This window comes from Myxine glutinosa, chromosome 1 (genome assembly GCF_964187855.1).
Source record: "Myxine glutinosa chromosome 1, kmMyxGlut1.1, whole genome shotgun sequence".
Taxonomy (NCBI): Eukaryota; Metazoa; Chordata; class Myxini; order Myxiniformes; family Myxinidae; genus Myxine; species Myxine glutinosa.
Genome location: NC_136261.1, coordinates 48,234,653 through 48,248,679, shown reverse-complemented (window position 1 = coordinate 48,248,679; position 14,027 = coordinate 48,234,653). Strand labels below are relative to the sequence as shown.

At 46.0% G+C, this 14,027-nt stretch overlaps 1 protein-coding gene across 1 annotated transcript in view; it reads right to left on the bottom strand.

The window, feature by feature from the left end:
- The window catches only part of PODN (podocan), a 95,862-nt gene that overhangs the window by 31,424 nt on the left and 50,411 nt on the right, over positions 1-14,027 (bottom strand). The window contains exon 8 of the mRNA XM_068110854.2: positions 2,108-2,402. Coding sequence (XP_067966955.2) covers positions 2,108-2,402 — 295 coding nt within the window. The remainder of the gene's footprint in view (positions 1-2,107; positions 2,403-14,027) is intronic.

The window sequence follows — 14,027 nt, the reverse complement described above, 5'->3', positions numbered from 1 at the left end:
TTGATTTGGTACAGTTACACGTATCGGGAATTTGGTACACGTATCGGGAGTACATACGACATAGCGATTGTGAACACGATTATCGATCACGATTCACGATCACGATCACGATCATCACGATCATAGTGTATCGATCACGATTTGAAACACGATGGAATAATATTTACCGATATGAATAGTGATGTGGCTTTTATTGAAATTCTAAAGATACTGTTTAGATTTTGATGATTTGCGTGTGATATGATTCAACGAATGTTTATATGAATCGTTTAAAATAAAAAAACCCTTCAATTTCTGATATTTTGCCATCGCCATATGCAGATTCGCCACGGTCCCACGATCGATGTTTCAAAACATGAACGTACCCGTTTGTTTCCGAACGGGTACGTTTTTCCTGGAAGTCCTTCACGAACTTGCTGTTCATGTCTGACGTGTAACTGAAGGTGCTACAGGAATGTGTAATTTATTGGTTTCATGCTTTAGCATTCACCATATCTGCATTGCCTGTCTGCTTCTGGCCTCCCACCCATGCATAGCACGGGTATCTCTCTCGTAATAGCAATATAATAGCAATAATATTAAAAATTATTATCGTCAACCATAATATAGCAATATAGCAATAATATTTATTCAACCATAAGAACATAATATAGCAACAATAAAAACATTATAGTCAACCATAATAGCAATATAATAGCAATAATATAAAAAATTATTATATTCAACCATAATATAGCAATATAGCAATAATATTTATTCAACCATAATAGCAACATAATATAGCAACAATGAAAACATTATAGTCAACCATAATAGCAATATAATAGCAATAATATAAAAAATATGATAGTCAACCATAATATAGCAATATAGCAATAATATTTATTCAACCATAATAGCAACATAATATAGCAACAATAAAAATATTATAGTCAACCATAATAGCAATATAACAGCAATAATATTAAAAATTATTATAGTCAACCATAATATAGCAATATAGCAATAATATTTATTCAACCATAAGAACATAATATAGCAACAATAAAAACATTATAGTCAACCATAATAACAATGTAATAGCAATAATATAAAAAATTATTATATTCAACCATAATATAGCAATGTAGCAATAATATTTATTCAACCATAATAGCAACATAATATAGCAACAATGAAAACATTATAGTCAACCATAATAGCAATATAATAGCAATAATATAAAAAATATGATAGTCAACCATAATATAGCAATATAGCAATAATATTTATTCAACCATAATAGCAACATAATATAGCAACAATAAAAATATTATAGTCAACCATAATAGCAATATAATAGCAATAATATAAAAAATTATTTTAGTCAACCATAATATAGCAATGGAGCAATAATATTTATTCAACCATAATAGCAACATAATATAGCAACAATAAAAATATTATAGTCAACCATAATAGCAATATAATAGCAATAATAGAATTTTTTTATAGTCAACCATAATATAGCAATATAGCAATAATATTTATTCAACCATAATAGCAACATAATATAGCAACAATAAAAACATTATAGTCAACCATAATAGCAATATAATAGCAATAATATAAAAAATAATATAGTCAACCATAATATAGCAAAATAGCAATAATATTTATTCAACCATAATAGCAACATAATATAGCAACAATAAAAATATTATCATAATAGCAATATAATAGCAATAATATAAAAAATAATATAGTCAACCATAATATGGCAATATAGCAATAATATTTATTCAACCATAATAGCAACATAATATAGCAACAATAAAAATATTATAGTCAACCATAATAGCAATAATATTATGTCAACTATAATAGCAAAAATATATTATAATAGCATTCTTTGACCAGCTGGCATATTTCCTCTATGTCTACAAGCAGCAAGTTGCTCTGCTATTGGAAGATGCATTGCCCAAGGCAATGTCTTGAGACCTATCCTGTTTGCATTTAATATTTGAAAAAGGACTGTGAACAATTGTGCAAAATTTGAAGTAAAATGTTTGTACAAAATTTGAAAAATATAACACTGAATGAAAATGAAGATTGTTTTTTTGGTTACCCTCAGGCCTTGTGGTAGGCCGTATGGAACCTTGCGCAAGCGATTGCTATGCAGATGCAAGGTGTGCAGTCGTTTCATGCGTCGCAGTCCCGCAGCTCCCAGTCCTTGCGTACTCAAGTGGTTGTGGTTGAGTACCAGGTATTCCAGAGCAGTTAGACGTCCAAGTCCACGAGCGTCTGCACGTACCAGGTGATTTCGCTCGAGGTGCAGGACGACGAGGGAGGGCGGTAAGTCTCGGGGGACATGCACAAACTGGTTTCTTGAGAGATCCAGGAACTCCAAATGTTGAGCACCCCTGCAATGGGTCAGGGTTAGATCACCAGTGGTTTTATGGCATAGCCCTTCGGGCAAAGCCGTCTATAGCAGTGTTTGTCCATCTGTATGTATGTATGTATGTATGTATATATGTATGTGTAGGGAGCTGTAATGCCCCTCCCCCTTTGTATATCCTTGCTGCTTTACCAATTACCAAGTATAACCAATTATATGTTTTGTTTTGACTTGCTACTGTACTCTTTTATGATACTGAGTTCTTTCTACTGCATTGAGGATGTGTAATATCCTAATAAGGAGTTCTCTGCCTGTGTGCTCTGGCCTGCGTGGGCACAATCTCTAGTTCCCCTTTCCAGGCCTTGGAGGCAACTCTTATCTCTCTTTGCCTTTCTCCTGACTCTGCCATTATCTTGCAAGTTGACAGTTTTATGAGTGTCCACTCCCCTTTGTACTTTCCCAAGCCAGCTGCTATACAGAAAGTTGTAAACATGTTGCCACATAATGCTGACCATCTCCTTATCAGAGCTAACCCATGACTGGCCTTGGATGAACTTCCTTTAATTAACTGAACAACAGGATGGGACTATGGTGGGAGGCCCAATGAGCCCATTCTGTCTCTGTGTCTTGTGAGCTAACTCCACCCCTGACTTTCTTTATATAAAGCAATGTTAATTGAATTATTTCAGAGCATCTTGTTGTACTGTTGGTCATTCCTTGTGAGTTTCAATGCAACTTTGCTGTCCTCAAGCTTGAGTACTCGAGTTCCAATAAATATATCCGTTGCTCCTTTCTTCTGAGTCTTCTGAGTCCCAAGTCCTAAGTCTCGATCCAACAACTGGTGGCAGCGGTGGGATCAGTCTGGGCAGTCCGGGACGCGGTCCCAGGCAAGGGAGTGGTGAGAGACCAGCTGGCAATTGATCCGGGTCAGGTGAGCTGTGGTTTTCTTTTGTTTTTTCCTTTTTAGCCCGGGGGTCAGTCCAAATTGTAACCCACTCTCTCTTGCTCGGTCGCCGTACGTTCCGTTCCCTGCTCATACCTGTTCCACGAACCTAAATTTAATTACGGACCGCTTGGGTCCTGGAGCAACTGATTGTTTATGGACTCGTTAGGGTAACGTTACGTAAGGAGAAGTGCCCCACGTTGGGCGCCTGAGGTTAAGGGGTAATAGATCTCTGGGTTGTGAGGGTAAGGATAAGGGCGGCGTCCCGATCCGAGGCCTACCCGGGAGACGTCGGGATTTTAGTTTTAAGTAAGATCAGAACTATTACACGGGCGTAGGACGCCAGGAAAGTGCAGTAAGGGTAGGATAGACGGCTGTGTAGGCGGACGAGCCTCTCAGGAGAGTAGGTAGCGCGGCCGTACCACGCGAGGCGGGCGAACCTCACGGGTACAAGGCTGCGAGCCTCTCAGAGTTAGGTAGTGTAGCTGTGCCGCGAGGCGGGAGATCCTCACGAGTACAAGGCTACGTCGGTAAGCTAAGGTTTCTTAGGATGGGTAACAGTATAGGTAATAAGACCGTAAAGGCAGGTGAACCGCTTAGACATACCCCAGCATTTTTTATGTTTAAGAGGTATGGCTATGCTGCTGTGAGACCAGGGAAGTCATGGGTTGCATTGACGAAGGATTTAGGAGAACCGTGGCCCGAAGGAGGGTCTTTTGCGCTGGAAAAATTGGACGTGTTGTATGAGACATTAGAAAAGTTCGAACAGGCCACGAAACACTTTCCGCCTGACTATTGGAAAGTCTTTGGCTGGTGGAAGGAAGAAGCGATGAAGCGACACGCAAAGTCGAAACAGGCCAGCTTGGCTGGTGAGGTAACAAAACTCAAGGGTCTGAGGAAACAGGCGAATAAAGAGCAGGATGAAGCGCTTAAGGAAATAGAGAGGCAGGCCAACGCGCGACTGATGCCGCTCGTTGAAAAACCAGACCCCGCGAGAGGGGAGGTAGCGACCAATCTACCCTCCCCAGCCCCAGACCTAAACCCTGTCCCGGGGTTTCAGGCACCACCTATCCTTTCTGCGCCCCCGCTACCACCTCCCTATAACCCCGCTACCATCGCGCCCCAGATACCCCAGAACCACCCGAGCCAGGGAAGGCCGTTTGCACAACTCGGGGCTAACGGAATAGATGACGGGACCGACATCGCAGGGTTCCCGCCACCGATAGGACCGGATGGGTTATACCCCTCACTGGTAGGTTGTAAGGGGAAAAGGACCTCACAAACTACCCCATCGGAATGTCAGGAAATAGAGGAAAGGAAAACATTGTGCCCTGTACAAGTTATCGGAGTTGACGCCCAAGGACAGGGGGTTCGAGAAAGAGTACCATGGAAAGAATCCTCTTTAACTGTAATGAGGGAAAGGATTCAACATTTGCTTATTGAAGATCCACGGCAGATAGTGCCGACCATGTCGAATTGGTTTTTAGCCGGCGAGTGCGACTATCGAGACATAACTCATATGGGAGTATCCGTGCTCCCACCCAAAGTATGGGAAAGGGCTAGATTAAGAGCACACTGGCCGCACGTCGATCCAAGGGCAGCAGGAGCGGCCCAGATAACAGTACCACAATGGGACGCACTGAAGCTCCGGCTGCTGGGTGCCATCGAGCATGCGCTGTTGCCAGCAGGAGGTCCGGATTGGGGAAAAATTGGGGCCATAAAACAAAAGGCAGGAGAACCAATTGGAGAGTACCGAGAAAGGTTGGAAAAGGCCATGGCGCGCTGGGGAGGACTGGGTCCGATGCAGCTGGGAGGGCTACCCCAACCATTGGTAAATCAATATCTAATCGAGGGGCTTCGGCCGGTGTTAAAGAAACAGGTACAGACCGTCCTCTTCGGCTGGAAGGGAATGACAACCAACGAATTATGCGACAAACTGGAACAATGCCCGGGCTCCTCCCTAGAGGAGAAGAAGGATATTAAGGAGGAAATATTGCAAATGTTTGTCCAGGAGAAACGGGCTCAATTTAACCAAAATAAAAAAGGGGATCAGAGTCAGAACTACATACACGAACAGTGCCAGAAGTGGGGACCTGTTCGAGGTCCAGAGGAACATAGGAGGAGTTGTTATCCTTTTTTCTATAAGGGCCAATTCCCCAACGGAGAGTGGATCCACAGCGAAAATGAAAACTGCGACGGTTGTACTGAGGAAGATTTTGGACTAATTAATATGAACGAGGTAAAACAACAATGGACAATACCACCCCCTCTTCCCCTTCCTCCTCAAAACCCTCAAACTTGGAATGTGCAAGGGCCCCCTCCCCAAAATTGGTATCCACCAAGACCCCTTCTCCAAAACCCCGGACCACCCCCCAATAGTGGGATGCAGAACGGACCAAGGGGGAACTGGGCCCCGCCTCGGGGTCCGCCGCAGTGGCAACCAGTGAACCAGTCACTTTGGGGTCCGCCAGAACGCAGGCAGGGCGGAAGGGGAGCTGTAGAGGGACGACCTATGCCCTCCGCACCACCGGTTCCGCAGGAACCGTGCCATTATTGCAAGCAGATGGGACACTGGATACGTGATTGCCCAAAGGCTCGTAAGGGGTTTCAGCCCCAATACAATAGAGGGGCCTATTGACGGGACGCTGGCGAGTCGCCCAAGGAGTGTCCTCTCTTGACCATGACACCGGCAGAGGAACCAACCATGATGTTGGACGTGGAGGGAAGACAATTAGAATTTCTCGTAGATACGGGCGCGACTCGCAGCACAATTAACAAGGGGCAATTGCCCTCTTTGCGCCCTACGGCCAGGAACGTTCAAATACTGGGTGTTTCGGGTTTACCCCAAGCGCTTCCTATTTCGGAGGAAGTGCGAGTAACATGCGGCCCGCTGGAGGCTAAACATGCTTTCTTGATGACCACTACCGCCCCGACGAATTTGCTGGGACGGGATTTATTGTGCCGTTTGGGCTGTCAAATCTCATGTACCGAGGAGGGAGTTTTCGTAGACGTCGCGGAGTCTAAACGCGACTTGTTGATGACGGCACTGGCTCGTCCCGGCCCCACCGCGTATTGGTGGCGCTTGGATCCAGGGGCTTTGTCTGCTTGGACATATATCATAGATAATGTGTGTTTGGACAGTTCAGTGCTGCGAGATTGGATGCAACAGCACCAAATTTCGATAAAGGACTTAAAGGATAATCCACCCCATTGCACTGCGTACTATGATGCAACGGGTGAGGACGAGAACTACCGGGAAAGGGTTAAGGAAAAGCTGGGCGAATGGATGCCTCTACACTTGTCACGGGTATGGATCGGGCGTGAGGGAATAGGAATTGAGGTAGTCCTAACCCCGAGTCAGCATGCGCTGACCCAATACCCCGAAGGAGCGGTCGCCCATGTTACCCTCACTACTGCCAAAGGGTGGCCGCCGGAAAGTGTAGGTTGGATGGTAGGGAGGTTACGAGAAGTTCCCTTACATGGTTATCGGTGTAAGAGGGGCCGCTGGACTTTGAAACAGCTCGAAAACGGTGAAGGGTTCTCAATTGACATTAAGGCAGAACGGAGGGACGGAAAGTTCGAAGAGGCAGAGTTGCCCCCCAAAGGCACCTATGCCATGAGGGCAGTGCTGACGGACCCGGGTGAGTCGGATTACCTCCTAGCGGAGGTGCCAGACAATTTATGGCCCAAAAGCGACGGTGAGGTTGGACGGATGCGAGACGCCAAACCTCTAGTGATAGCAGTGCAGCCGGGGATGCGCTTGCCAAACGTAAAACAGTATAAGCTACGACCTGAGGCCGACGTAGGCATAGCACCAGTGATTCAATCCCTAGTGGAACAGAAGATTATCGTAGAAACTAACAGCCCATGTAATACACCAATTTTGCCAGTTAAAAAGCCGTCAAAGGACAAATGGAGATTTGTACAGGATTTAAGGGAGGTGAACAAGGTGATACAGGGCATACACCCACTAGTTCCAAACGGAGAAACCCTCATGATGTCAATTCCGCCGGACGCAACATACTTCACGGTCATCGACCTTTGTTCTGCGTTTTTCTCTGTGCCCATCGCGCCTGAGTCACAATACTTGTTCGCTTTCACCCATAGGGGGCGCCAGTATACTTGGACAGTACTACCTCAGGGGTTTTCAGATAGCCCCACTCTGTTTTCTCGGGCGCTGCACCGCGACCTGGCGGATGTGGAATTGAAGGGAGGGTCAGTGTTGCTGCAATACGTTGACGATTTGTTGATTTGCTCCCCTTCAAAGGAGGCGTGCGAAATGGATTCTTTGGCCCTATTAAAGGCCTTGGCGGCCAAAGGCCACAAAGTAGGCAGACCAAAACTTCAGTTTGTGCGGCAGGTTGTAACTTACTTGGGACACGCCATTTCGCACGGAAAACGAGAATTGGATGCTGGACGAGTGACCGCTATCACGGAGCTGCCTCGCCCTCGCTCGCAACGGCAAATGCTGCGCTTCCTAGGTATGACGGGATACTGCCGCACTTGGATACTTGATTTTGCGCTGCTGGCTAAACCACTGTACGAGGCGACCAAATCAAATGCCCCGGACCTATTGATATGGACGGATGAATTGAGGCGATGTTTTGACGGGCTGAAACAGGCGCTGGTTACGGCACCGTCATTAGGACTCCCGGATTATGCGAAACCATTTACCCTTTACACTCACGCCGTGGGAGGTTTCGCCCAGTCAGTTTTGACACAGACCCATGGGGATAAGGAGCGGCCGGTGGCCTACTTTAGTAAAAAGTTAGACCCGGTCGAACAAGGGTTTCCGGTGTGCTTGCAAGCCGTGGCAGCGGCCAGGTACGCAGTAGAAAGAACAGCGGACATTGTTATGGGACACCCAGTAACGCTACGGGTACCACATTGCGTCACTTCGCTGCTGTTACAGCGAAGCACACAGCATTTGTCTAACACTAGATTAATGCAATACGAATCCGCACTGATCACTGCAGCCAACATCACGATCGAACGTTGCACGACGCTCAACCCAGCCTCACTGATGCCCACTCCTGAGGAGGGCGAACCTCATGTGTGCACCGACGTTGTGCAGCTAGTCTCCACGGTGCGATCGGATTTAAAGGACAATCCCTTAGAATATCCCGACTGTACATATTATGTCGATGGATCAGCTAGGCGCGCATGGGACGGGTCCCTGTTGTCCGGGTACGCCGTGTGCTCGGATAGCGAAACGGTAGAGAGCGGGCGTCTTCCACCTACATTTTCCGCACAGCAGGCGGAGCTGTGCGCCTTGACCAGAGCGTGCAGCTTGGCGGAAGGCCTTGCCGTCAACATTTACACAGATTCGGCCTACGCTCACGGCGTAGTCCACGATAAAGGAGCCATCTGGAAGATGAGAGGTTTTCTCACATCTGCCGGTTCAGTGATAAAGAATGGCGCGTTGGTAGAAGGGCTCCTCCGAAGCATTTTACTTCCCCGCGCTATCGCGGTAATTAAGTGTCGTGGCCACCAAAGGGCGGACACTGACGTTGCCCGGGGCAACGCAAGGGCGGACGAGGCGGCAGGAAAGGCCGCCAACCAACAGATAGAACGCAACATGCCGATGGTGACACGAGCACAGAAGACAGCCGCACAGATTGCTGACATACCGACTGCGGGACCACCCGCCACACCAACTAAGGACGATATCATAAATTTGCAAAATGCTGCACCGACGGCCGAACACGAGGTCTGGCTCAAACGAGGAGCGATACGCCCTGGGCCAGGGGAAATGTGGACCCTTGATGAAAAACCTATAGCACCCCAGGCTTTACTGCCCTGGCTGGCACGCATGGCTCATCAGAATGGTCATGTGTGCCAGAGGGGGGTGATGGGACAGATAGACTACACTTGGGCAGCGCCAGGACTGTCACGGATTGTATCCGAAGTGTGCCGATCGTGTGTGGTCTGCCAGCAACACAATAGAGGGGCGCCACCGAGACATGCACATGATGGGGGACGACCCCCGCCTAGTGGGCCGTTCGCAACTATTGAGTTCGATTTTACAGAATTGGAACCAAGCATGTCGTTTCGCTATGTGTTGGTAATCGTAGATACGTTCACCAAATGGGTCGAAGCATACCCATGCGTCAAATCCGATGCTCCGACAGTAGTGAAGCGCCTCGTGCGGGATTTTATGTGCAGATTTGGCATTCCCCAGATAATTTCGTCAGATCAAGGAGGCCATTTCACGGCGCAGGTGGTTAAGGGCATCCTGAAGGCGTTGGGCGTTAAACAATCCTTCCATTGCGTCTACCACCCACACTGGTTTCTTGAGAGATCCAGGAACTCCAAATGTTGAGCACCCCTGCAATGGGTCAGGGTTAGATCACCAGTGGTTTTATGGCATAGCCCTTCGGGCAAAGCCGTCTATAGCAGTGTTTGTCCATCTGTATGTATGTATGTATGTATATATGTATGTATGTATGTATGTATGTATGTCCCTTCAAACGTCTACCAATCAGAGCAGAGGATCTGGTCACATGACAGGGTGATGTGATTACGTCTGATGTCATTACGGCCGTGCAGCAGCTGACTCTCCACACACCGCCATTTTGATTTATATGCCGTTCAGGCTGAACATCCTGACATTTTCAATCCTGACAAATCTCACACTCTTACTATGTCTCTCCGAAAAGATCGACTGGACAACCCTCCCATCTACTTTCTCAACAATCCTCTCCAAGAAGTTCTGTCGCTCAAGATTTTGGGTCTCACTATCTGTCATGATCTTTCTTGGGAAAACCACATTTCCAAGCTGGCCTCCAAAGCCAGTCGCCGACTGGGCATCCTCCGTCGTGCGAAGTCCTTCCTCGGCACACCTGAGCTCCTCACCACATACAAGGCTTTCATCCGCAGCTCAATGGAATACTGTTCTCCCCTATGGGCCGGTGCTCCTGCCTCACACCTAGCTCGGCTTCACGCTGTTGAAACCAAAGCTTTCAGAATTATTGGAATCTCCCACGATGAAGCTATCTCGGAGGGCCTTTCACTCACTCACCGCAGGCAGGTAGGTGGTCTTTCTGTCTTCTACCGACTCCTCTCCGGCCTTGCACCCCCAGCTCTCTCTGTGCTCTGTCCCCCAAATATTCCTACAGGTCGCACAAGATCTGCCAGCAACCCTCTGATGGTTAAACTGCCGAAATCTCGGCTCTCTGCTCACCTTCACTCTTTCATTCCTCTTTTCTCCCGCCTCTGGAACAAACTCCCTCACTCCCTTCAATCCCACTCCTCCCTCCAGGTCTTTAAAACAGCTGTTCACTACCATCTCTTATCTTCCCCCATCCAAAACCTTGATCTTTTCTACCCCCGCTAATTCACCCCAGATCCACCTTGTTTGAAATTCCAACTTCTTTCCTGGAAGTCCTGGCAGTGTCCATATGTTTTATACCTCTCCCACCGCCCCCTTCCCACGCCCCCCCCCCCCCAAAGCCCTCGCCCTCTCTCAGATCTCTCGATGTCTCCATGTCTCTCGGTCCCTGCTCTCAAATGTTGTGTTTGTGTCCTTCCCCCTCTCTCCCCATCTTGTCTACCGCTCCCTATGTTATATGTTTTATGTGTCGGTTTGTCTTTCTGTGTGATTAATGTTCGCTCTTTCACGAGCCTCGATGTTGTATACAAAAAAAACAAACAAAAAAAAAACAAAACGTATCGTCGAACCTGTCATATATCACAATCGCCATGCTCTACCTTCACGTTTTTCAGTCAGTGTGAAACACAAACAAACCGAATGTTAAAATGATCATCAAATATCGAAATCATCGATGTTACATCTCTTCCAACAATACGGTATGTATAGGCCTTAGGCTTCATGCCTCACCTTTGGGCCGCTTCGGACAAATTAAGCCCAGGTTTCTTAATACAGTAGTGTATCGTTTCAGTATTATCGTTTTCGTAATAATAATAATAATAATAATAATACAGTAAATATAACCACAACACTTTAATCCCAATGTCATGAATACAAAGTCAATGGATTGAAGTGGTGTATGGTTCATGATCAGTGATAAGTGAGATGTTCGGCACTAATATTAATAATCGAGGAAGTCAGGAATTAGCCTCGGTTTTTTAATGGTAATATCATTTTCGAAATATAACGTTAATATTATTGTAAATATAATCATAACAATAATCCCTTCGTAGTGACTGCAAATGTACTGGAAGTTAAAACATATCATCTTCTACATATAGGTGAGGGCGAGACTACCGGAAGTAAGCTGTAACACGTGCCCTTTTGTGGTTTATTTTCAACGTATCCAATCACGTGACTGTTGTCGCGAAGGGTGCACTAACCGGAAGTTACGTACTTCCACGGGCGGCTATACAAACATTTCGTATTATTTTTCATAAAACTTTATATTGTTAGAAAGAGAATTACTTCTAGCTTGTCGGAAAGTTAAAATGTTAAAGATCAGACAAGAATTAAGCGAGTTATGATCAAATAACCTACACCGTTTCCATAATTTCCGGCTGTAACACGTGCCCTTTTGTGGTTTGTTTTCAACGTATCCAATCACGTGACTGTTGTCACGAAGGGTGCACTAACCGGAAGTTACGTAGTTCCGCGGGCGCCTATTAAAGTAACGGCAGTTTTGTGTCCTTCACGTCATTACGTCTATGATGTCATTACGACGGCTAACTCCGTACTCCGTGAAAATCGTACCTGACAGGAGTAAATTCCCTGGCAGTGGATCAAGGGGTCTCACTCCTATTGAGAGGAGTGGTCCCAATTGTATGACCATGCATTGTGGCCCTTTGGGGGCATGATGCATGTGTTTGAATGACCATGTGCTTCAGCCTTGGGGTTGAGACGCATGTGTAATGTTATTGGGACAGCCTTGTTGACGTTGTGCCTTGGCCATGGGGTCAAGGTGCACGTCCAAGGCTGTTCAAATGTTTGACTTTTTACCTTTTTTCATTGTAAAAAAGGCAGGCCCTAGCGCGGGCCCTAAAAGCGCTAACTCCGTACTCCGTGAAAATCGTACCTGACAGGAGTAAATTCCCTGGCAGTGGATCAAGGGGTCTTACTCCTATTGAGAAGAGTGGTCCCAATTGTATGACCATGCATTGTGGCCCTTCGGGGGCATGATGCATGTGTTTGAATGACCATGTGCTTCAGCCTTGGGGTTGAGACGCATGTGTAATGTTATTGGGACAGCCTTGTTGACGTTGTGCCTTGGCCATGGGGTCAAGGTGCACGTCCAAGGCTGTTCAAATGTTTGACTTTTTACCTTTTTTCATCGTAAAAAAGGCAGGCCCTAGTGCGGGCCCTATAAGCGCTAACTCCACCGACCGACATTTTAATTTACTATTAGGCTGCTCTCTACGGGAGCTGCAGGAAGGGTCATTCCTCTTTGGGGTATATAGATTACAGTCGATCTATGGTCGGGTCTCAAGAACATTGGGTGTGTTCATTTACCAAGTTTCTTGTGGAGAGATCGCCAAGTAGTTTAAGCATTCGAGCAAGCACTCCATTCAAAACTCTTAAGGAACGGCTGGCTTGGCAAGCGCTAGCTAGATGCTTGGTAAATGAGCACACCTCCAAACCTTGTGGGGTATATAGATTACAGTAGATCTTCGCTCAGTTCTGTAAGTAAAACTTACCTCATGGATGTCGGGATTCCTCCAAATTTCTTTGTTTAATGTTATAAACAGCATTAGCGACTGTTTAAAAAGTTAATCATGTGTGTTTGTGGTTTATAATATTTTATAAGCCCGGCTATGCTGCTGTTAGACTTTTCGTCTTGTTTATCATATATGGCACTTGCTTGGAGAACACAAGGCTGGTTAATTTCATGCATATCAAAAAATTGGTTTAGCTAAGCAAAAGGTTAATGCTTGTCATGAGGCTAAAAAAGGGAGTAGAGAAATTGGGGTTTAGCGAAGGTAAGACATATCAGGTCAGGTGGCTTAAAATTATTGGGGATTTTGCTTAGCCGCAACATGCTGACAACGCCCATGCCCAGCTGGTAAAAATTCATTGACATTTGGGCCGCTTCTCCCCTCTGGCCTTGATGCTAATGTGGCATGGGTCTATGAAGGCCCAATCATTGATGTTGCATAGATCTGTCCATGGGTGTAGTGCATGCATGGTGTGTTACAATGATCCGCCATTGGGTGGAGTAACGCACACAGAAGTTGGAGCATTTAATTTAATACTAGTAGGGACCCACAGAGCAGCTGCTCATTGTAAAATGTGAGTTCAAGTCTTAATCCCTTCCCCCCTCCCCCCTTACAAATCCCAAATCCTCAACCTTCTCATCCCAAACCAAAGGCTTCAATATCCTCACCACAACTCATCAACCACTCCCCCACCCCCACCTCACCGAAAGTCCTCAAACGCTGCCCTCTCCCCACCCCCAAAGTCTCAACCTCCCTCTCCCAACTCTGTCCTCCCCTCAACCTGCTCATAAAAGTGAAAGGGCATTCTTACCTGGATCATTACATGTTTAATATCGTGTCACCACAATCTTCGATTTTAATATTCTTCCTTGGAACCTCCTTATCGTTACTCGTCAATAAACGGCTATCTCGGTATACTGGTGTATTTTGTGTCACTTACAATCTCCCAAAAAGCGTTTTTACCACATTTGGTAAAAAATAAAAATAAAAATAAAACCCGCTTTAGATTCCTACCAACCCACTCTTCGTCACCTCTAATTAGCCACGTATGTTTATTTACTAAAC